Source organism: Erythranthe guttata, chromosome 9 (assembly GCF_056151865.1).
Source record: "Erythranthe guttata isolate IM_541 chromosome 9, IM_541, whole genome shotgun sequence".
Lineage (NCBI taxonomy): Eukaryota > Viridiplantae > Streptophyta > Magnoliopsida > Lamiales > Phrymaceae > Erythranthe > Erythranthe guttata.
Genome location: NC_142541.1, coordinates 540541 through 562202, shown reverse-complemented (window position 1 = coordinate 562202; position 21662 = coordinate 540541). Strand labels below are relative to the sequence as shown.

General features: G+C 36.4%; 3 protein-coding genes across 11 annotated transcripts in view; all 3 read right to left on the bottom strand.

Annotated features, from left to right (window-relative positions):
- The window catches only part of LOC148767804 (putative receptor-like protein kinase At5g39000), a 57999-nt gene that overhangs the window by 4253 nt on the left and 32084 nt on the right, over positions 1–21662 (bottom strand). The window lies entirely within an intron of this gene.
- LOC105974950 (uncharacterized) overlaps positions 6845–21662 on the bottom strand; it is a 48418-nt gene continuing 33600 nt past the window's right edge. Inside the window, exons 1-10 of one of the 9 annotated variants that reach the window (XM_088823389.1) lie at positions 15398–15708; positions 14778–15112; positions 14544–14701; positions 8795–10270; positions 8460–8704; positions 8244–8370; positions 7851–8121; positions 7611–7737; positions 7411–7497; positions 6845–7047 (exon numbers count right to left, since the gene is read on the bottom strand). In XM_088823389.1, coding sequence (XP_088679515.1) covers positions 6949–7047; positions 7411–7497; positions 7611–7737; positions 7851–8121; positions 8244–8370; positions 8460–8704; positions 8795–10082 — 2244 coding nt within the window. In that variant the 5' untranslated portion in view covers positions 10083–10270; positions 14544–14701; positions 14778–15112; positions 15398–15708 and the 3' untranslated portion in view covers positions 6845–6948. Of the gene's footprint in view, positions 7048–7410; positions 7498–7610; positions 7738–7850; positions 8122–8243; positions 8371–8459; positions 8717–8794; positions 10271–14543; positions 14702–14777; positions 15113–15397; positions 15709–21662 lie in introns of those variants that run through there. The other 8 variants (XM_088823381.1, XM_088823386.1, XM_088823382.1 and 5 more) reach the window with 8 other exon arrangements.
- On the bottom strand, positions 10761–12352 carry LOC148767806 (uncharacterized). The gene is made up of 2 exons (XM_088823390.1): positions 12196–12352; positions 10761–11662 (listed from the first exon to the last, which is right to left on the bottom strand). Coding segments are annotated over exons 1-2 (726 nt in total). The 5' UTR covers positions 12197–12352; the 3' UTR covers positions 10761–10937.

The window sequence follows — 21662 nt, the reverse complement described above, 5'->3', positions numbered from 1 at the left end:
CGATACGTTGGTTGCGTGTCATCACCATGCTGCCAATGCAAATAGAAGCACAAAAATATGAATGTAATGTTATGGGAAACGGATTAAACACAAATTGGCACACATTAGAAGTACTATTCTTTTTTCTGAATTTTGTTTTACAAATAATTATGATTTTGTTCATGTACCTTCCTCGATGCTACTTCAATCAATAATTCCCAGTTATCTTGAGAGTGTTGGTATTTCTTTTATACTTGGATTCGTTTGGTTGCATGCACATAAAAATGCCACGGGTAACTAAAGAAATTGCTATGTTCAACCTCAAATATGATACGTGTGAAAAAGTTCCTTGACATAAGTGTTTATCAGCAAGTTGGTTTCAAGATTAAACTGCATTAATATTGTGTAATTTAATATAATTTAATTTTCCATGCTCTTCCCATTTCATTGATGTGTTATATCAATATAAAGTTTGCACCAATTGTAAAGAAAGCAGTACAAACAAAGCTGGTAGATTCTGTTTTATTAAGATTGTGTTTTTTTCTGGTTTTGGAATATATTCCATATCTGAAAAGTCTGATTTTGTTAAAGCAAATAGTGCTATTTATTTGCAGCTTTACTACTCAACAAGACCCTTCATAGGGTCTTCTTTACAGCCTTGTTCATGGCTTTATATTATTTTTACAGCAATTGCAGTTTTAGGTAGCCAAAAATATTTAATAAAAAAATCTCCATAATTTGCATGTCTGCAATATTCTATAAATTACTCTTGAGTGAGATTGTAATATTCCCTTCATTATGTAACCAAGAAACTTCTTCGGCATAGAATGATTAAAACAAAAATTTCAAACGTCCAAGTAGGAAGATATAATTTTGTTTCTATAAAGTAAGATCATCTGCATATTTTATTTCAAATTTTTCAATGTTCTATGAAAAAATTCGAATTGTGGAAAAGGATGGCAGGTCTGCAAGATTCTGTATATCAAAAATTAAATAACATTATTTAGTGCATGAAAAATCCCATCAACACATGCCATACAACACTCTCCAATTTTTTATTTTTTCCGTTAGTTCTAATTTGCGCATGCAACTATCATAATTTGTTAATTGACTACCAAAAGTAATATTGCATATTATGACACGTTCAATCAAGTAATATTCTCACGCCAACATGTTTGGTTCGATTGAAAAACTTTTAATTAACTACATTTGGTGTAGTTGGTATTGCATCTTTGCATTATATAAATAACAAACATAAATCAACACCACCATCACAAAACACTCAAGCAATGGCACCCAAAAAAGCTATACCAATTCCTGAAGAATTCTTTTCGTACGACCTGGCTTGGGATTGCAAAATTGACGACACATTTGTTCAAGTCTTAGCTTATGAGGCCCGTCTAGGCAGTTTTGTTCTTGGCAAAACAAACAAAGATTCAATCAGGATGGCTCAGATGGTGATCAACAAAAAATATGGTACGTGTTTCTCCATGAAATATTGTTCAATAAAGATGGTGGAACTTGAAAAACGGTACAACACCTTTCGTTGGATGTTAATGCTACCTGGTGTGACATACAATGAAACTACCAACACTGTACACGCCTCAGATTTGATATGGTCAGACATTCTTAAGGTATGCCGAATATTCTTAGTACATATTACGCAATACGTTGAGACAATTTTATTAACATGTCATCCGGATTGTATAGGCCCACCCTATCTCGTATTTGTATGGTACTTATGGGGAAAATAGATGGGACGAAATGCAAACCATCTTTGCACCACCCACCACATCTCATATTCCTTGTAGCCCTGAAATTATCATTGTGTCATCGGAAGACGATGATGAAGAGAATCCATGTAAGAAACCCCCGAAGCAACCTGCTAAGATCGAGGGAGTCTCACTGCCTCAAACCGACGTGGTTAACATCTCGTCAGATTGTAGCACTGTTAATGTGAATGTTTGGGACTATATAACAAACATGTCCGACTCTGAGGGCTCTTTGAATACGGAGTGTAGCACTGCAAATTCCAGGTTGCGTCATCGCAACAATGCCCCGAGCCCACTTAAACCCAAACAAATTATGATGCCGAAATATAAAAATTCATCCGGTAGTTTTGGTATAAGTTCAACGGGTTCAAACTGCCCTCCGGTTCGAAGTAAGGGTAAGGGTCCAGGAGCCTAATATAATTTGTATTTGTTTAATTTGCGGCAACTAGCATGTGGGCATCCATTGATTTTGTGAGGTGCAATTTTGGATATTGCGGCAAACTAATGTTGTACTTTATATTTCATGTGTTTTGTATTTGGATGTTGATGTGTTCATATTTGCTTTGGATATTATAATGTTGTGTATTTCGATGTTTGTTATTAATTTACGTTTTAATGTTGTCTTTTCATCATATTATTAACCAATACATATGCCCCATTCGTGTTATATATTTAAAATTTATTTGATTGTTGCACCAAGCATGTGTAATTTTCAAAAATTGAATAATGACTATCATTTCATATGTTATGCATGAGATAGTGTGTAGGTATTCATGCTCAACACATTGACAGTGTGTAAGGCTTGAAGGGTTATATAAACTTTAACACCATAAAAGCTGAAAGGAAATTTTTTAATACATACCACTGCAAATGTTCAAAACAAACAACACTAACAAATAGGTCCAAGATATAAGTTCGTAGTAGAAATACATAATGCCGCAAAAAGGTAATTAATCATTATTTTTCCGTTAAAAAACGCGTTTTTTAAGCAACTACGTCTAGTACCGTCCTTCGAGAATCATCTGAACCATCACGGCTCTCTCGTTTTCAGCAAGTCCAAAAAAAATGTCCAACTCCATCGGGCTATTACACACGACTTTTGCAACATTAATCTTGTCCTCGACAGTTAATAACAGAGGTGATAGGGCATCTAAAACTTTCTTACGATTATTAAACGCGTCATGTTCGAACCCTATTCGTTGGGCTAATTCTCCTAGGCAGGTCTTAGTGTCGGAGAATGACTTCGTCATGTCGGCCATCATTTCCACAATACGAGTGTCAATGTCTTCAGTAAGCCTTGCCCGTTTCTGTGTCCTTTTCTTTGACTTCTTTAAATGTGAGCTTAATGTTCCATCACCATTCATTGAAGATGTGTACTCAGAATAGTCATCATTTCTAGCTCTGTTACCAGATGGGGTGTAATCGGCGCTAGCAGAGGCATCGCTCACACCCTTGGAATGTTTTTCTAAATCGTTCACAGCGTCAAGTAGTGCCTCAGCATTCTCCCCAATAGCTCGGTCCTTTCCAAATATTATCATCCAATCCTTAAAAAGTGGCCATGACTTGTACCGCATGGTTCGAGCATTTGCATCGTACTATAATTCATAGAGCAGTAAGAAGATGTTAATTGCTAATACGAGGTTATCAAAAAATGTAGTGACCTGAATTACCATTAATAAACTACGTTTTTACCTTCACGTATTCATCCCACACTTGATCGTCAATGACATCGATCTTATTTGCCGTATCATTCCAACCAAAACCCGATCGAGTTAGCATAGTTGACAACGACCCATACTGTTTTTTCCACGCGTGTATCTTCGATAAAATATGTGGATCGGCTTTCAGATTAGTACCTGGATCTTTTTGGTGCATCATTTTTTTCCAAAACGCCCAAATACCCGGTCTTGAACCCATTGTCACACTTCCAGCCTTGTGATACTATGTCTTTCAATGAAGCGACTAGTGTTTGCTCCTCGGCAACAGACCAGCTTCGCCTCGTTATGTTTGAACGAGTCGTTGCTTTTCCTCTTGTTTTTTGTGAAAGTGAGGTTGACATTTTCAGGCCTATACAATACACGGAGTTTACCCAAAAATATTACTAAATAAGTTAATGGTGTTATTACATCATAATACGTACTCAAATACATAGTTTAATTACCTAATAATCATTGACACACACATGATGAATATAAAACCATTTAATTTGTGCTCAAGGTAATAAAAATACACAATAAAATTTGAAGTACTGGGAGGAATAATAACATATAACCCTATATTGCAAGATGAATTCTGACATTTATCTAATTTACTCTAGCATTCCACATATCCGTCGCTAGAGTGTCACGCCATGTAGTCCATTGTTGAGAAGGTTCAACATTTTCAATGTAATTTTCTTCGTTGTCCTCCTCACTATCGGAATCAGAATTAATAATTTCTTCGGGAACTTCGTTTTCTTCAGGGTCAAAATCGTTAGTTGTCCGAATAAAATTATGTAAAAGACAACATGCCATGATTATCCGATTTTGGGTCTTAATTGGATAATACGACGGACTCCTAAGAATACCCCACCTCGACTTCAATATCCCAAAAGCTCTCTCAATTGAATTACGTGCCTTAGCATGTTTCAAATTGAAGTATTTTTTATAATTCTGGACCGTGTTTCTACCGACACCGAATTCTTGAAGATGGTATCTAGTATGTCGATAAGGAGCTAGAAAACCATCGCCATTAGTGTAGCCATTATCGACCAAATAGTATTTACTTGTAAAAGGTAGATGGATAGAGTTATTTTATCTGATTTTTTTTCGTTAGGATCATATCAAGGCTCGTAGAATTTTATTCGTTGTAAAATGTGTACCAGTATGAACACGTAGGCCATTTGGTCGGGTCACGGCATCTCTTAGGATTCTACTATCGGCGGCGGACCCTTCCCAACCAGTCAACAAATATACAAAATTCATGTTTACATCACAAACAGCAAGTACGTTCACCGATACGTCACTTTCTATTTCTATATCTTGGTTTCTCGGTTAATGGAACACGAACTTGAATGTAGATACCGTCTAATGCACCTAAACAATCCTATTGATCGTGATGAATAAAACGAAAACATGAATTTCAGCCCAGCTACGATGTCAACAGAATATTGAGTAATTAAATAAATGTGGGAAGAAAAAAAACAAAGGTATGTTACGCAATTGTACCTAAAAGTAATTCCAACGGGGATTTTCACAATGACCATCGACTGGAACATGATGAACAAGCATAACATTGTGTAATTTAAGTACGGCATTTAGAACATTAGAAAAATATTTGCTAATTGTCCACCCTGACCTTTTGTAAGTGGTTTGAACTATAACATTCTTCTCGTGATGGGATAAGATATGCAAAAACATAGCAACCTGTTCGACGACGGAAACATTTCTAGTTGCGTTTAACAAAATACTGAACCATATGCCAAATACCCATCAATTTTTTTGCATAACAAATGCATAATTAGATACCCATACACAGACATGAAATAACTCACCTTCGGTTGACAAGCAAAACAACCCAATTAAGACCACGAGGGGATGAAAGTAGGCCACGATCCGAGAGCACAGATTTCTTCAACGTTGGTCACTGTCTGCAAACGACCAAACAATATAAGCAAAATTGTAAGGACAAACACATGAAAATCTTTACAAGAAGTTGAACAACATTACACGGTGAACTTATATTGCTAATTTGCAATAGTCGGGCGCATGAACAGAGAGTGAGAAACGATGGAGGAGCGATTAGGGTTCTTCCAAATGAATTGGGCAAAATATGGTTTATATACCTGACTGTATGGTAATATTGCATTCTTGTGGAGGACAAAGATGTCTTTCAACAATGTTAATTGGGTTGGGTGAAAAATGGGATTATATAAAACCAGCTCCCTTGGCCGGACAGGATATCCCGAAAATCAGGGATACTGACCCGGGCTGTGGATCAATCCCGGGCGCGGATCAAGTGAACCAAACGTCGGTACTTGAAGGTTTATATTATCAATATTGGTTAATCAAACGAACCAAACGAGGCCTTAGGAATTAAATACTCGCTCATTTCTATTAACGTTTCATACTTGAAGTTGATTAGGACTTAGGAGAGTGCTTATAAGCTGTTAAAAATAACTTATAAGAAATTTAAGAGCTTATAAGTTCTTTAAGGTATTTGGTAATTTCTTAAAAAATAAAAAATAAGCTGGAGAGCTTTCACAATTTTTTTTAAAAGTATTTTTATTCCAATATTTTAGTTAAGAACTTATAATGAGTAGAAATAGCTTATAAACTCGTTATCCAATAATTTTTTATTTTATTTTAATTTATTTAAGATCTTATAATTAGTAGAAATAGTTTAAAAGCTCGTTATACAATAATTTTTTTTTTAAATAAGACATAACAACTTATCAGCTCTTAAAACATCTTATCAGATATAAAATCCAAACGAGTTCTAAACGTAACGAGACTTAATTTAGAGGGATAGTAAAGTAATTTATCAAAAAAATTAATTTATTCTTTTTAGGGATGATTAAAAAATATTTTAGTGAAAGTAAAAATATGTTTTATTAAATATCGCTTGAATTTGTAATTTAGAGGGTGTTTGGCTAAGCTTGTAAGATGTTAAAAGGAGCTTATAAGATGTTTTAGAGCTTATAAGCTCTTCAAAAGTGTTTGGTAAATTTTTAGAAAAATATCTTAATTTTTTTAAAATAAGCTGTTGGAGAGTAAATAAGATCTTTTTAAACAAGTACCTCTACCCCACCTTTTTATTTAAGATCTTTTAATGAGTAAAAATTGGAAATAAGCCCATTATCCAAACACTCTAAAAATGAATCATAAAAATAAGATGTAACAGCTTATCAACTCTTAAAACATCTTATCAGACGTAAGAGCTTATCAGCTGTTTAAAATAAGCTTAGCCAAACACCCTCTTAATCAAATTTGAAGGGAAGTTTATGCAATTTTGTAAACTTCGAGGAAGTTTATGAGGTGAGATGGAAGTGTAATTTACCTATAATTTAAAGTTTGGCCAAAGGCACAATATCTGAGGAAAAAACCAAACCTCACAAGATTATTTCAATCATTTTTCTTATATATTAATTCCCAAAGCATTTATTTTTTAGGAGGAGAGAATGAATGAACAAGGTTTGGTGTTGAGCTGTGTTCGGAGATTAGTCGTTCAACAGAGGCTGGAGACGTTTAACTACGGTGCTCATATGCGGACGGAGATCAGCATCATATTGCAAACACGAGTCGGCAACTGCAGCCATCTGTTTTAAAAGCGCAAAATATAGTTACAGTCACAAACCATTTACTTTGATAACAATCGGAAAAAAACAAAAAAAAACAAGTAGCGCGCGATCGAGAATTGATTAAAAAACTTCAAAACTGAACGATCAAGAATTGAAAAACTTCTCGGGTTATAAACTGAATCTTGATTCAGTTACGGAAAACAAGAGGAAGAAGAAGACTTGTGTATCGTAACTAACTTGCATAACTAACTGCACTAGTTAATATAACTAACTCTTTAACTGTAGCGTTAACTCAAATAGGTAAATACTCCAATAGGTAAATGGAACGAACGAGCAAAAAAATATCGGTTTAAATATATTGCAAAACAACAGCTGATTTACCTCTGCAACTGCATCTGGTGGGTAGTTTCCATTCAGTGTAGAATCCACAAACTGCTTTATATTGCCTTTGCCGAGGCGTTCCGTAACCTGGTTATTATATAATACCATAGCCGAGATTAATTAAAAAAACTATATTCTTTAAGTATATTTTCATGCATAAATTTAACCAGAAAAAAATAATCACTTGGAAATTTCCATACCCATCTCACAAGATTTTTCTCTTCTGGCTTTGTATAAGCTGGTTTACAGCCTGTCAAGAGTTCGACGAGAATCACGCCGAAGCTGTAAACGTCGCACCTCCAGCTTAGCTGGTCTTTGATTCCATATCTACCACCGGAAATAAAATAAAAAGTAATAAAAATTCAGGCAAATTGATAAGTACGAACTCGTAAAACCAACTGTTCTGTTGGTTTCCGAGAAAGAGTCGGAAAGGGGCATACTCAGGGGGGCGATAACCACCAGAGATCCTTGGATAAACAGCGTAAGGAAAGCCAACTTCCACTCGGGGTGCAAGATTTGACAGGCCAAAATCAGCAATCTTGGCAATATCATAATCACCGAAAATTAAAACGTTGCTCGACTTGATGCCATCGTGAATTTGTCCTTTCTCGTGAATGTATTTTAATCCTTTAGCAGCCCCAACTGCAATTTTAACTCTTTGGGCCCACGACAGAAACGGAGCTGCTCGGAAGCCTTTGACATCTTTCCGTCCTGTGTTGGCAATTAAATTAATCAATTGCATGTGAAATAACAATGAGTGTATATATATACAATGGCGATTATTATGAAAGGACTCGTCATAAATTTCAGCAAAATACAGTGAAATCGATCACCGTGAAGAATGTCCTGTAAGGACATATGCGGAGCAAACTCGTAAGCCAAGACTTGCAAATCACCCGCTACATGATAACCGAGTAACTCAACCATGTTCTCGTGCCTTAGGCTGGACATCATCAAAACCTGCAAAAACCATACGTAGGACAACGTTTTTTGTTACAAGTTATAACATATGCCAGCTATTTTAAATGGACATAGTTTTACGGCCAAACTTGAGCAAGAAATTCTTGGTCTGGCTGGTCGATAGAGTCCAGCTTTTTAACTGCTGCAACTTGTCCCGTTTTCATGATTCCACGGTATACCATTCCGTAGGAGCCCTCGCCGATTAAACAGTTTAAACCAAAATTATCAGTGATGGTTCTTAATTCATCTACTGGAATGGCAATAGCAGGGGCAGCAGTTGACAGCATATTGATAGTCTTTTTATCCTTTTTCGTTGCCTCTGTGGCACGATAGCCTGTAGATTTGCCTAAATAAAGTATTTTAAATTATAGGCTTGTAACAGATAATAAATAAAAAAATCGTAACGGATAAAAAAAAATTCCACCTGATGATTTAACTCTTTTTAATGGATAGAATGGCCAATATCGCGATGTTTTATGTGTTGCATCTTTTCTGCCATCTTTTCTTCCAGATTGAGCCTTATCGTTAACAACATTGCTGTTAGTTCGTTCTTCCGAAGTAAGATTCTGGGCATCCATGGATTCCATTGAGAGTTTCCCAGTGCTAATTGAAGAGTTATTTTCCTCGTCGGATGGATGGATACCAGCCGCATCACTTGCTATCCTTTTTGGTAGTAAATTTGAGGTTTCATTTCGTTCGCGTGCAAACTCAAGTTGAAGCACAACTTGAGCCATTGTTGGCCGTTTCTTTGGTTCATCATGCAAGCACCTTTCAGCTACCCCAACAAAAACCTTGAGGCAATCTTCTGAGATTTCACCCAACAGATTCGAAGCTACAATCTGGTCGGCTTTTCCATTAATAATATTATCTCGAGCCCACTTGGTTAGGATCTGTTTATCCTCGGCAACCCTTAGATCCAGTGCTGGTCTCCCACTCAATACTTCCAACAACACCACCCCAAAGGCGTACGTGTCACTTTTCCTAGTCAGTTTACCGGTGGTAAAATAGTTTGGGTCTAAATACCCAAATGTACCCTTAACCTTTGTGCTGACATAGCTCTGTAACTTAGTTCTGCTTAAATGTTTAGCCAGACCAAAATCAGAAACCTTAGCTATAAAATTATCATCCAAAAGAATATTTGAAGCCTTTACATCACGATGTATGAGTGAGTGGCCAGTGTGAAGATAGTCTAGCCCACGACCAGCTCCAATGCATACAGCAAGGCGTTGTTTCCAGTTAAGAGAAGGGCAGTCATTGTTGTTCTTTACATGTTTGAAAAGGTGGTCAGCTAGCGTTCCGCAGGCCATGTACTCATAGACAAGAATCATTTCCCCATGCTCATTGCAGTAGCCAACCAGAGTGACTAGATTGACGTGTCTTAGCTCGGTTAGTGTTTCAATCTCTGTCAGAAACTCGTGCGCACCTTGTCTGGATTCTAGTTTTTGTCGCTTTATGGCTACAGTCTCACCCCCGTTATCAATGAGGCCTTTGTATACATTACCAAATCCACCCCTTCCGATGAGATGCGCATCACTGAAATTTCCAGTTGCTAATTGTATCTCAGCTAGTGAAAACCGGCGACAAAGTCGTACAGCCCTGGCTGATGGCATGTTTTCCTTCTCCTCTACACCACCAGATTCCCAGATTTGTCGAGATATATACAGAATGATGTTTACAGCGACAAGTAATGTTATTGCTAAAGTCGCAATCATATTTCTGTGATCAAGAACTTTGTGCAGATTTTGTCTAGTCCGATACGATGACTCATGTGAAGAAGGCACGGGATTTGGACTGGCAAGACTATTATCGTGATTTGTTATACGATGCGCATCTCCACGCCATTCTTTACCATCTCGTGCTGCAGAGGTGACACTTGAGCCACAACTAACCGAAACATCACCTGTGAAGTGAGCTGGGTTGTTAGTAGAAGCTGTGGATGTGTTGAATAAGCAGACAAATAGCAATACAACTGAAAATGGACAGAGATTCATGCTTTGAGCTATGCTCGGCTATAAACCAGAAGAATGATATGTGGGTGAGTTTTCTATTGCAATGCTTTGAGCTATCCCAGTAATAATAGGTAAAGAAATATGTGCAGGCTTCTAGGCATTTATATCTTAGTCATAGTACAGTCATTGTCCACTATTGCTTGGTCTTTGGTTGACAATATTTCTGTCTTTTTCAAGGTTTCATTTTATACTCGAGGGTCAGAGGTTTTGATTAAGATGGTCCTCTAAAAATATGGGAACTAGACCAGGTTTTTAGAAAGCTTGAACATAGAAGACATATTGATTTTCCCTCCAAAGTTTGACCCTGTTCCGAGGTCTCCGAGAATTGTTAATAGTTCATGAGCTATTTCTCGCACGGGAAAGCAACTAGTTACACAATAATTAATGAAAACAAATGTTCATATTATTTGAATATTGAAAATGTCACTTTTCATCATTCCTCTTACTACAAGAAAGATTAACGAAGAAGGTACCTTTAAATTATTTCCACAACCATTACTCTTATGAATATTATAGAAATGGGGATATTATAATAAGGGGAAATATGCAATAACCCCCTCAAATGGAAAATATTATGAGTAAAACCCATTTGACTTTTAAGACTTTTGCACAAACCCAAAATTCAATCTTAATTAGTGAAACCCCCCTCAACAAATGTGATAAGCCGAACATCAAAGTACTGGGAATGGTTTTGGAATCACGGACCAAACGCTCGCAAGATACGGTACGCCCAACAACTGGCAAACCGACCAACGTACTCACATCGTCAAGTGTGATGGTCATCTCTCCAACAGGTAAGTGAAATGTGTTGGTAGCTGGCTGCCATCTCTCTACGAAGGCTCTAAGTAGATGGCCGTCCACAGTGTTGTACGATGCCTGTACAACTGACATTAAACCACATCTTTGTACTACCTCTTTAATAAACGGCGCCGGCTCCCAACCTTTCAAAGTTGTTGTGTGATTTCGTATTCGAAATTCTGAGCCGCGCTCCGAACGATCTGGCCCTCCGTTCACAATATGATAAGCAATGTGCTTATCAAATTTTGTGTACAATTCCGGTATCTCGGGACCTAGGACCGGTTCATTGCTCGAATCACCAACTTGTACAGTCGAATGTAGAGCCGGCACCGGATTCGTTGACGAAGAACCCTCTCCAGACTTCTTCTTGGTCGTGGTCTTTTTCTTGGTCGTGACTGGTATGCCCTTGCCTTTATCGGATAATTCCTTCCTCTTTTTACGGTTCGAGACAGTCGGAGGTATACGAGGTTGACGTGGTTCTTCCACTGCAAAATAACATACAAATAAAAATTAATATACATAATATAAACACAAGCAAATAAAAATAGGAAAAAAAAAAAAAAAAAAAAAAAAAAAAAAAAATTATCACAGTTCAAATTCGACAGCAACCTGTCGAAATTTGTTTGAATTTTCGACAGTTAACTGTCGAAAATTGGTTGAATTTTCGACAGGTTGCTGTCGAAAATGCAACCCATTTTCGACAGTTAACTGTCGAAAATTACAAAATCCAAACTCAACCCTTTCACCATTTTCGACATCTACATGTCGATTTTGGATGAATTTTCGACATCAACCTGTCGAAAATTCATCGAAAATCGACATGTACAGGTCGAAAATGGTGAACCAAGAACCGACCCACGAATCTCAAATCAATGCTCAAATCGACTGAAATCAGATGCACCCATTACTAATTAACGATCATTCTAACCTAAAACAACCAAATCCTAATTACCCATATCAAACATTCAAATCTTAAATAAATATTAAAGAAAAAAAAAATCGAACAACTATAACTTACTATTCGAAGACGACGACGGCGGCGGCTTCGGGCGACGTTGGGCGGCGTGGGCGGCGTTCGGCGGTGTTTGGCGTCGGCGTCCGGCGGCGGCGATGGTTGGAGCGGCGGCGGCGGCGTCGGGCGGCGTGGACGGAGGGAGTTTTTTGTGTTTGATTTTTTTTTTTCTTTTTTTTTATTTGGTTTTCAAATAGGTAATTTCAAAGAAAAATTGATGTAATTAGTATTTTGTATGAAAGGGTATTTTTGTACTTTTATTTTTATTTTGGTATTAAAGTAAGAAAAAACTTAAAAATATGTACTCAATTGTGGTTTTCAACTAGGTAGTATTCAACTAAGCAAAAATTAGTATTCAAAATAGTTGCCCCCTTTTTAAAATAATTGCAATATTTATTTTCCATAACCTCTCACGTGATTGTAGGATTACATTAATTTCTCTCTTTAAATCTCCATATTTCTTTTTTTCGTTATCTCTCTCTCCTCTCATTCTCTCACAATTTTTTTTTTCACGCTCCTTCCTCCATATATATATATATATATATATATATATATATATATATATAACACAATTCACCTCTGTAATTTAAAATTCTTCTGTAATTGTATGTGTTCTCTTGAATCTTTGAAGATTGTTGGAAGAACTGTTAGTCTTTGATTCAGTTACAACAGTGGCATGTAATTTGAGAACCTTTGATAAAATTCTTCAAATGATAACTGCAAGTTGTTCGTCGTTTTAATTTCTTGTTTGATGCCTTTGGTTTGTTTATATATATATATTCTCATGATTTAAGATTCATACTTTGTTTATGTTTCTCAGGTGAAGTACTCAAGAGAGCCCGACAATATTACCAAATGTAATTCATTCTTCTTCTTAATTGCATTTTATTTGTTCTAGATGCAAGCCACCGGCCACAGCCGCCATCTAGGGTTACGCCTTTCCTCCTCCCAGCCCCAAACACTCTTGCCTCCGCCTCCTCACCACTAACCTATACCGGATTGATGCAAATAAAACAACGTCGACGAGATTTGAGGAACCCATAGCGCAATTAGGAGTATAGTCACATTGTAGTCACATTGTAGTCACATTGTAGTCATACTGGAGTCACATTGGACTCACTGTTATTGAATAAATACATACTTAATATGACTACAGTCATGGTTAATTGATATTTTTTTTTCTCGAATTAATTGTCGAAAAACAGACTAATTGGAGAGAATCAACCATGTAGTCATATGTAGTCGTACATAGTCATATGTAAGATCCGTAGGTTTTTTTTTCTAATTTACAATGATGCTGATGGTTGTTTTTAGTTGAAGAATTGATACATGTGTTTTTTTCGATGTATATGTGTGGCTACAAGTTGACTTGTAATAACAAGATTCAAAATTGTGATTTTTTTTTGTGGATGTTGATTGGATTTTTTTCGATCTTTGTTTTTTTTTTATATAATTTGGTAAACATGACTGTACTACACTATATAATCATATTTAAAGTTGAAAATGCGAAAACCGACAAAATAAAGAAAGAATATGACTACAATTGATATAGTCACATACAGTCATATTCAACTATAGTCATATTCAACGTAGTAAACTTGTCTAGGAAAAAAATCATTTTTTTTTTAAATTTTTTTTAAGAAAATATTAAAAAAATATTAAAAAAAATTAAAAAAATAATAAAAAATAAAAACTGTACTCTGCAAAGCTTTTAAGTAGTGGGTTTTGATTTGTACGTGATCAAGCATATTTTTATTTTTTTTAATTCGTTGGCTGATTTTATGGAGATGTGATATTGTGCTGATTTTTTTTTTATTTTCTTCTTTAATTAGTTGGCTGAATTTAAGGAATTGGGAAAAAAATTGCTATTATTTTGGCATTATTTAAGGAAGCAAGAAACGTGCAATTATTGGGTAGGAGATTGTATAATGTTAGAAGGGTAGTATTAGAATTAATATTTATAGGGGTTATCACAAAGAAAGATTTAAGGATTGGGCATATCACCATTTATTATTCATCCAAGGGGTTTATTGCTAAAGACCCCTAATAATAATGAACAACGATTAGCTACAGTTAAACAGGTCTTAAAACGAAAATAAGGCTATGCTAATCAGTTTAAACTGGTGATTTACTGACTTACCCAATTAATATTTTTGCTAATTATGCACAATAATTAGTGTATTTCTTCAACTTAAAAATTAAACTTCTAAGGATTGAGAAGGTAGTTACGTATGATGATAAAGGGAAAAAAATCAATGTTTGGCCCAAAACTGTTCGTCATTCTAACGTAATTGGATCCCAAATCTCGCATAATCCAATAAAGAAACGAAAATCAATTAACAAATAATACATACCTCAAGTAAAATCATCATCCGATTGGCGGCAAATCATGAGATCTCCCTTACCCTCTTCTTTGTGCCCTTTCATCATCACCATGTAATCCCCATTTTAAGTGGAGATATTTTCTTCAGTTATCTCCACAACCATAATATTCTTTCAGTATGCAAGATTTCTGTATATTTACACAGAACTCCTTAACAAAAGAAGTCACACCAAGAGAGTTAGCAGTAAGAGAAGCAGTGAAGTACCTTAGCAGGGTGAAAGGACCGGCTTCAACATCGAATAAATCCTTGAATCCTTCGAAGCCTTTATATAGTGCGGGGTTAAAGTGAAGGCGGATAATTTTCTGACCTGGATTCACTTGAAATGCATAGGAGAATCGGGAAAGAGAGAGTCGACCCGTTTTGTAGGGAACGGGATCATCATCATCGGCAGAGATCAACTTACGGACTACAGTCGAGGCGGTTCATGAGCCCGTTATTTTTAGCGAGGAATATAATTTTTGGATGTGAATCTCCACGCCATTCTCTGCCGTCTTGTGCTGCTGAGGTGGCACTCGAGCCACAATCAACTGAAACATCTCCTGTGGAGTGATCAGTTTGTGCATAATTGTATAGAAATTTCTCAAGTGTGAAAGCATAGTTACAGTCATAATCCAGATTATTTAATGGTGATGAAAATCCAGATTATTTTAATCCAGAGTTGACATATTTAATTAATGCTGATGAAAATTCCTCGTCCACAACTACCTCAATTAACAAATAATATACATATCAATTAACACATAATACAGATAATCCAGACTAAATCACCACCAAAATCAACAAACTAAAATTAATTAACACATATTCTAGAGTAAAATCAGTACCTACAGCAGAAATGTCCTTTTTCTCCTCCGCCGCCGCGGCCTCTTCAGGCTACCGCCCCTCCGACCTTCCCGGTGGCGATGCTCTTATCACAGATACATTTTTCAGCTCCGCCGCCCTAATAGCCCCCAACTTCTTTCGCGAGGCGGCTGAGCTTCATCCTCGGCTTCACACACCGTTTCCTGAATTTTTTGGGGAAAAAATTATGCATAAGCTACTGTGAAGAATCAACAAATTTTAATGGAAATAACTTTTTCTAAGATGAGTCTGGTTTCCAAATTCGGGTAAATGCACAAGTGTAGGGGACGTTTGTTTCTGTTTTCATAACTCAAATTCCAGTTTGTTTGATAATTTTATCCAGAAAATCTCATTTTTTCTTACCAAATTTTTATTGAAAATACACTATTCATATTTTTTTTCAATTTTCAAACCTACTACAACTTACTACTAACCTATATATTTTAGGGTTAACTGTAAAAAATCCCCTAAACTTTGGACGTTTTCACGCTTTACCCCTGAACGGAAAAAAGTTGCACGAGCATCCCTGAACTCTATTATTCTTAGTACCAATGTCCAAAATGTCCATTTTTGGCCAAAATTGACCGGAATCCATGTCACGTGCCATACACGTGAATATAGCTGGGGTAAATGAGTCATTTCCTTTTACACCCACTCTCTTCCTTTTCTTTTTAATAAGGGGCTTTAAGATATGCATCCCTAGTGGGAAAACTTATTAGATGATACATCCAAGCCTATAAAAACATTAGTCAGACATCCTTTTGTTAAATAGTCACTATAGTACCCTTAGGTCACATTAACGCCGTCTATTTTTAATTTTGGAAAAAAAAACTAAATCCCACCAATTCCGCCATTAATAATTTTGAGATTATATTTTCCAAAATCCAAATTAACCGTATCAAAACCAACCCACTATCCCACCACTTCGCCCATCTTCCATAGATTAGTGTTTTTTTCCCTTCCGTTCTGGCCTACAAATCGTCGCCGAGCGAAATCAGAGATTCCAAAATTGTAGGCGCAATTAGGATCTACCGATGTCTACGTCAAGAAACAGATCGAGTAAGTTTTAATTTTTGTTGATTTTGTTTTGATTTTGTTATTTTTGGGTTTTTACAATATTGAATGAACATGGGAGTGCGTATGAAGCGGCAGCAAGACATAACTGCCCTAGGCCCTGGTACGATTCAAAGCATGTATATTCTGTTTGTGTGATGTTTAATAATTCTGTGGGTGTCTATGAATTCCCCCGAAAAAACCATGGAGTCGACTGATTCAAACTATGCTGGGAAATATTTTTTTTGGACAAAAGGTTCCAATCCGTTGTTGGGTAATCGCAATATGTATTCTAATATGTTTCGTGACTCCTGGGTGTCGTTATATAGTACGTGTAGGTTTAGATTTGTGTGATTGCAGATAGTTGGTGTACAAAAGTCTGCATATGTCTATGATCATCTGCAAAATTACAATTTCATTACTATACTATTCTATGAAAAGATGTGTCTTTCTGCAGTGTTCTATAATAATAAAAGTTGTAGAACTGCAATTGAAGTTATGAGAAATAGTTATTCCCTTCCGTTGTACTCCATTTTGATGTAACAATAACATTATTCGTAATTTTGTTGCTAATGAATCGTATTTTGACTTCTATTTGTATTTGAAGATGTGTTTCTATGGCTTTCTACGAATGTGTACTGTGTATTGTCTCATAGTTTCTATGGTATTCTGTCAGTTGAATATGTAGTATAATAGTCTATGGCATGATTTCAATGAATATGTTGGTACATCTGTTTCGTTGTGAAGTTTTTTTTGGTTTTTTTTTTTTTTTTTTTTTTTTCAGAACTATGTTATAGACATATCAAACAGTTGCAATTATATGATATATAATTCCATGTTTAATTGATAATATTGCTAAGGATTATGTATTTTTGACTCATTGCATAGTATATGTAGCTTTGTGGTATACTATGGAAATCTATGATATTCTATGGTTTTCTGGCAATTGCAAAATTTCCAATACCTTAATACACAGATATTGCCACTACAATTACAAGGCATATGTATTTTTTTCTTATGCAATTCTTGTATACTTGATCACAATTAAAGCGTGGTTTGTTATATCCGCAGGAGAAGCCTGGTTCCAACGATTGTGGTGTGATAGTGCTATACATAATTAGAGAATATTTTTTTCAAATGCCATTGGAGATAAAAGAAGCAGAGGAGGGTGTTGCAGAAATGAGAAAGGACATTGTAGAACATCTTCTAAATTACAAAATCAAGGAGCCATAAAATAGTCTCGTTTTATTTGTCTACTGTACGAAAACGAAAACTTATGTAGTATTTATGTTTTTCCGCTCTAGTTTTAACTGTGTTGAAATATTCAAAACTATCTGATGTTCATTGACACAGTATCTTATCTATATATGCCTTTTGAAAACTAGCTTTGTTGATATGTATAGTACTGTATATTTGTGTATAGGAATACCATAACAATGTCAAAACAACGTATTACCAACGATACTATATTCTTCTATGGTAAACTATGAAATACTACAGAACATTGGATGATCGCGTTAAATGACAGTCCACCAAAACAAACTGTATTGTATTGTTCGAATGTGTGGCATTGATACAGTGCAGTGATGATTATGATTTTAATAATAACTAAACAGTGCAATTAGATTATCTGTAAAAACAATAAACATGTATCATATTTTCACAAACAACAAATCATTTACAAACGGATAATGCATAAAAAACTTGAGGCAGATTCAATCGTGCAATGTGTTGAAAATTATTATTGATTTTTTTTAATAGAACTAACAAATAACAAGATAGCACATGAAAGTGAAACAGCGCGTAAATCCGTCAAAAAAAGTTACAATACGAACAATGATACAGATCTCACGACTCATAACACCATGAAATTAATTCGGATACATTGTTAGAGTTTTGTTCGTTCAGTGACTCGAAAGTATTTATAAGGTTGACTAACAAATGGGGCATAATTGTGTACAAATTGTATTGAATGTCAAAAAATGAGTCCTCATATAAAATTGTAACATACTACAGTTTTCTTTAGGATCACTATGTTAGAGTAGGTGACCAACAAGCCAACCTGTGGCTGTGGTCTTTCGTATTTATTATTGTAATAAACGAACCTTTATTCGTATTAATGATAAAACACCTTGGCATTCTATATCTTTGTCCCTTTGTCACAAGCATAGATATAGTCCTTACAGTTATTACAAGTACTAGTAATTGATCGTTAGGATCGTGAGATATTTACTTAAGTATTATAACTGTTAAACGTGTTCCTAGTCGAAGGGTTACGCCACGAATGAGGATATCGGCCTTTCCCATTAAGACTAGCACTTAGTGTATGTGTACTGCATCTCATCAGTAAACGGTATTGTGATATCGGCATGCATAAGTGGGTGCTCGTAAGTTGACGAGTTCACTGAACTCCCTCACCCTAGAAATCTCTAAGTGGTTCCCAATAATCGAGTAGAGATATCTATGGTATAGTTGTACACCATTAGTCCTTATGACCTAGACATCACCGTGACTTCACTAGAGGACCAGCTGTATCGTGACCTGTCCCTGAGTTCCACCGAGGACCATCCCAAGGGCCAGTGTTCGTGCAGTCCGAAATCTAGTGGGAGGTCTGTGCATTGTAGTCGGGGATTCGATCGCTAGAATAGTCTTGGATGTCCTGTGTGTTCTGAAAGTTTGTAATCATTCTAAGTCTCTGGCCAGAGCTGACTAAGTGATGATTAGAGAATTCGATTCTCTAAATCATGCACGTAAGGATTACAACACTTAGAACGATCGCACCGTCATCGAACATATAAAGAGGTCTCGATGAACCAATGCCTCTAGTTCGATCGGGACATATGAATCGAAGGGACCGTACTGTACGTTAACTATATCTGAAGGTTCTTGCAGGCACTTCATTTGTATCTAGGGAATCATGACGCGTAGTTGCTAGACGCCAATCTTGATTCGTTGGGTGATTAAGGTGAAACGAGCTTCATCTTAATCGTAACTCGAAGGGGACGAGTTTTGACCACAAAGGGTTGTGGGCCCACGGCTAGCTTACACCTGAACCATCGAGGGTCACACTGCTCGTGCACATGAGATCTTTGAATAAACGGTCAGAGATAAAATAGTTTATCTTTGCATGATTGGAAGTCAATATGATTGAATCCAACATTCGTAATTTGGAATTACGAATGAGAATAAGAAAAGGAAAAGAATAGGCGAACATGTTAGTGAACTTTCTAAATCGAGAAGTTTCCAAATTTAGAAAGTCCACTGAACTAGGGTTTCCACTTTTGGAAAGTTGGAAAACAAGAGATGGCACTCGTAATGACGAGGAAGTTATAATGATTCCGAAAATGTAATCGTTGCAATTTTTCGGTCATTGAATTGAGAGATACGAGCAAGTAAAGGAACTAACGAGCTTAAGCTGTTGGGCCCAGTCCAACTTAAGCCCGCTAGGGTTATATGCAAGGGACTATAAATACATGACTTATAGCCCTTTCACACACATATGAAACCCTAACCCTAAAGCGGCCGACCCTCTCTCTCTCGCCCTCTCTCCCGCGCGGCCACCACCGCACCACCGTCGCCGCTCCGTCGCCGGAACCGGCCGTTCGTCGGCCGTTCCTTGTTCGGTATTCTTTCTCCTTTCTTTTTCTTCCGTTTTATTCTAACTACTTCGTGTCTAGTGCCACGATTTAGTAGATCGAAGTATACGAGGTGAAATCCGAGAGGAGGAAGACTGTAGATCGAGAAATCGAGGAGCAACGCACGAGCCGAAACCGCACGCTGCCCCACGCGCCGTCCCGAAGCCGCGCGTACACTACACGCGCCGCCGTGACCTCACGCGCCGCTGCTGCCGTTGCACCGCTGCTGCCCCGATTCTACGGATTGGTTTCCGTAGTAATCACGAAGTGCTAATCGCTCCTACCTCACGCGTCAAGAGGTAAACATACGAAACCCTAGTTTCGTTTAGGGTTTAATTTAAACTATGATTTCATGCTTGTGTTTGTATGATTTTATGTGATTATGTGTAATCGGTTTTGAATCATTGCAAGCATATTATTTGGTTTAAATTACGAGCATGTTAATTGATTTAAGTACGGTTAAGTTTATTAGCATGTATGTTGTTTTATTTTCGCTGGAAGCGCAAAGGTACGCAATTAATTGAATTTAATTTATCGGGCATGTTCTTATGTGTTTTTAAAGTCGTTTAAATCGCATAAATTTTTGTTTTCCGCTGCGTATGCGTGCCCGAAACCCAACAGTGGTATCAGAGCTCGTTGCGCAATTAATTGCGTTCGTTTTAATATGCATGTTCGATTTATTAAAGTAGTGATTGTCGTATTATGTAATTGGGAGTTTTCGTAAGTTTAAAATATTTTTGAAATATTGTTTAGAATTTTTCCAGCTTTAAAATTGTTTAAAATTGGAAAATTGGATCTGAAATTGTTTTTAAAATGTCGGTTTTTAATTGTTCGGATCGAACCGGCCGGTTCGATGGTTGTGTGCGATCTAGTTGACCGAATCCACGTGGATTCGGGTCGGTCAGACCGGTTCTCGGTCCGACTGACCCGGCCCACTGATTTGGGTCAGCTGGACCGGGCAAAACCGGACCGCTTCGGTCCGAACCGGTCAGACCGGTTGGGCCGAACCGGTCCACTGAAAATAAAAAAAAAAAAAAAAAAAAAAAAATTATTTCAGATTTCTAAAATTAAACTTAAAACAAATTGATTTTAATTTTTGGAAAATTATTTTCGATTAATCCCAATTAGATAATTGGATCGACAATCATCTATTTTAGTAAATAGGTGTTAGATTAATTAATTAATTTAAATTGTTAGATTGATTTCAATTAATAGAACACAAATATAATATTGATTATAAGTTCAACTTAATTAGTAGTACCTCAACATTATTTGAATGATTTATGCTAGTTGAGGTTCTATAATTATTTTGAAAAACCCGATAATTAATTAATGTAATTAATTATGTAATTAGGTCGTATGTTCCTCTTAGGACAATATGCGTTTCCATATACCTTTAGAGAACATAGATGTAGGAATCACATAGACCAATCCAAAACCTTCTGATGAGATAAAACACTTTAATTAAAACCCCTCATTCTTTTAATTAAGAATCATTTCAAGCTATAAAGAAATACCCAATCTGTTGAGTTATTTCTTTCCTTCTGCCAACGGTTGGATT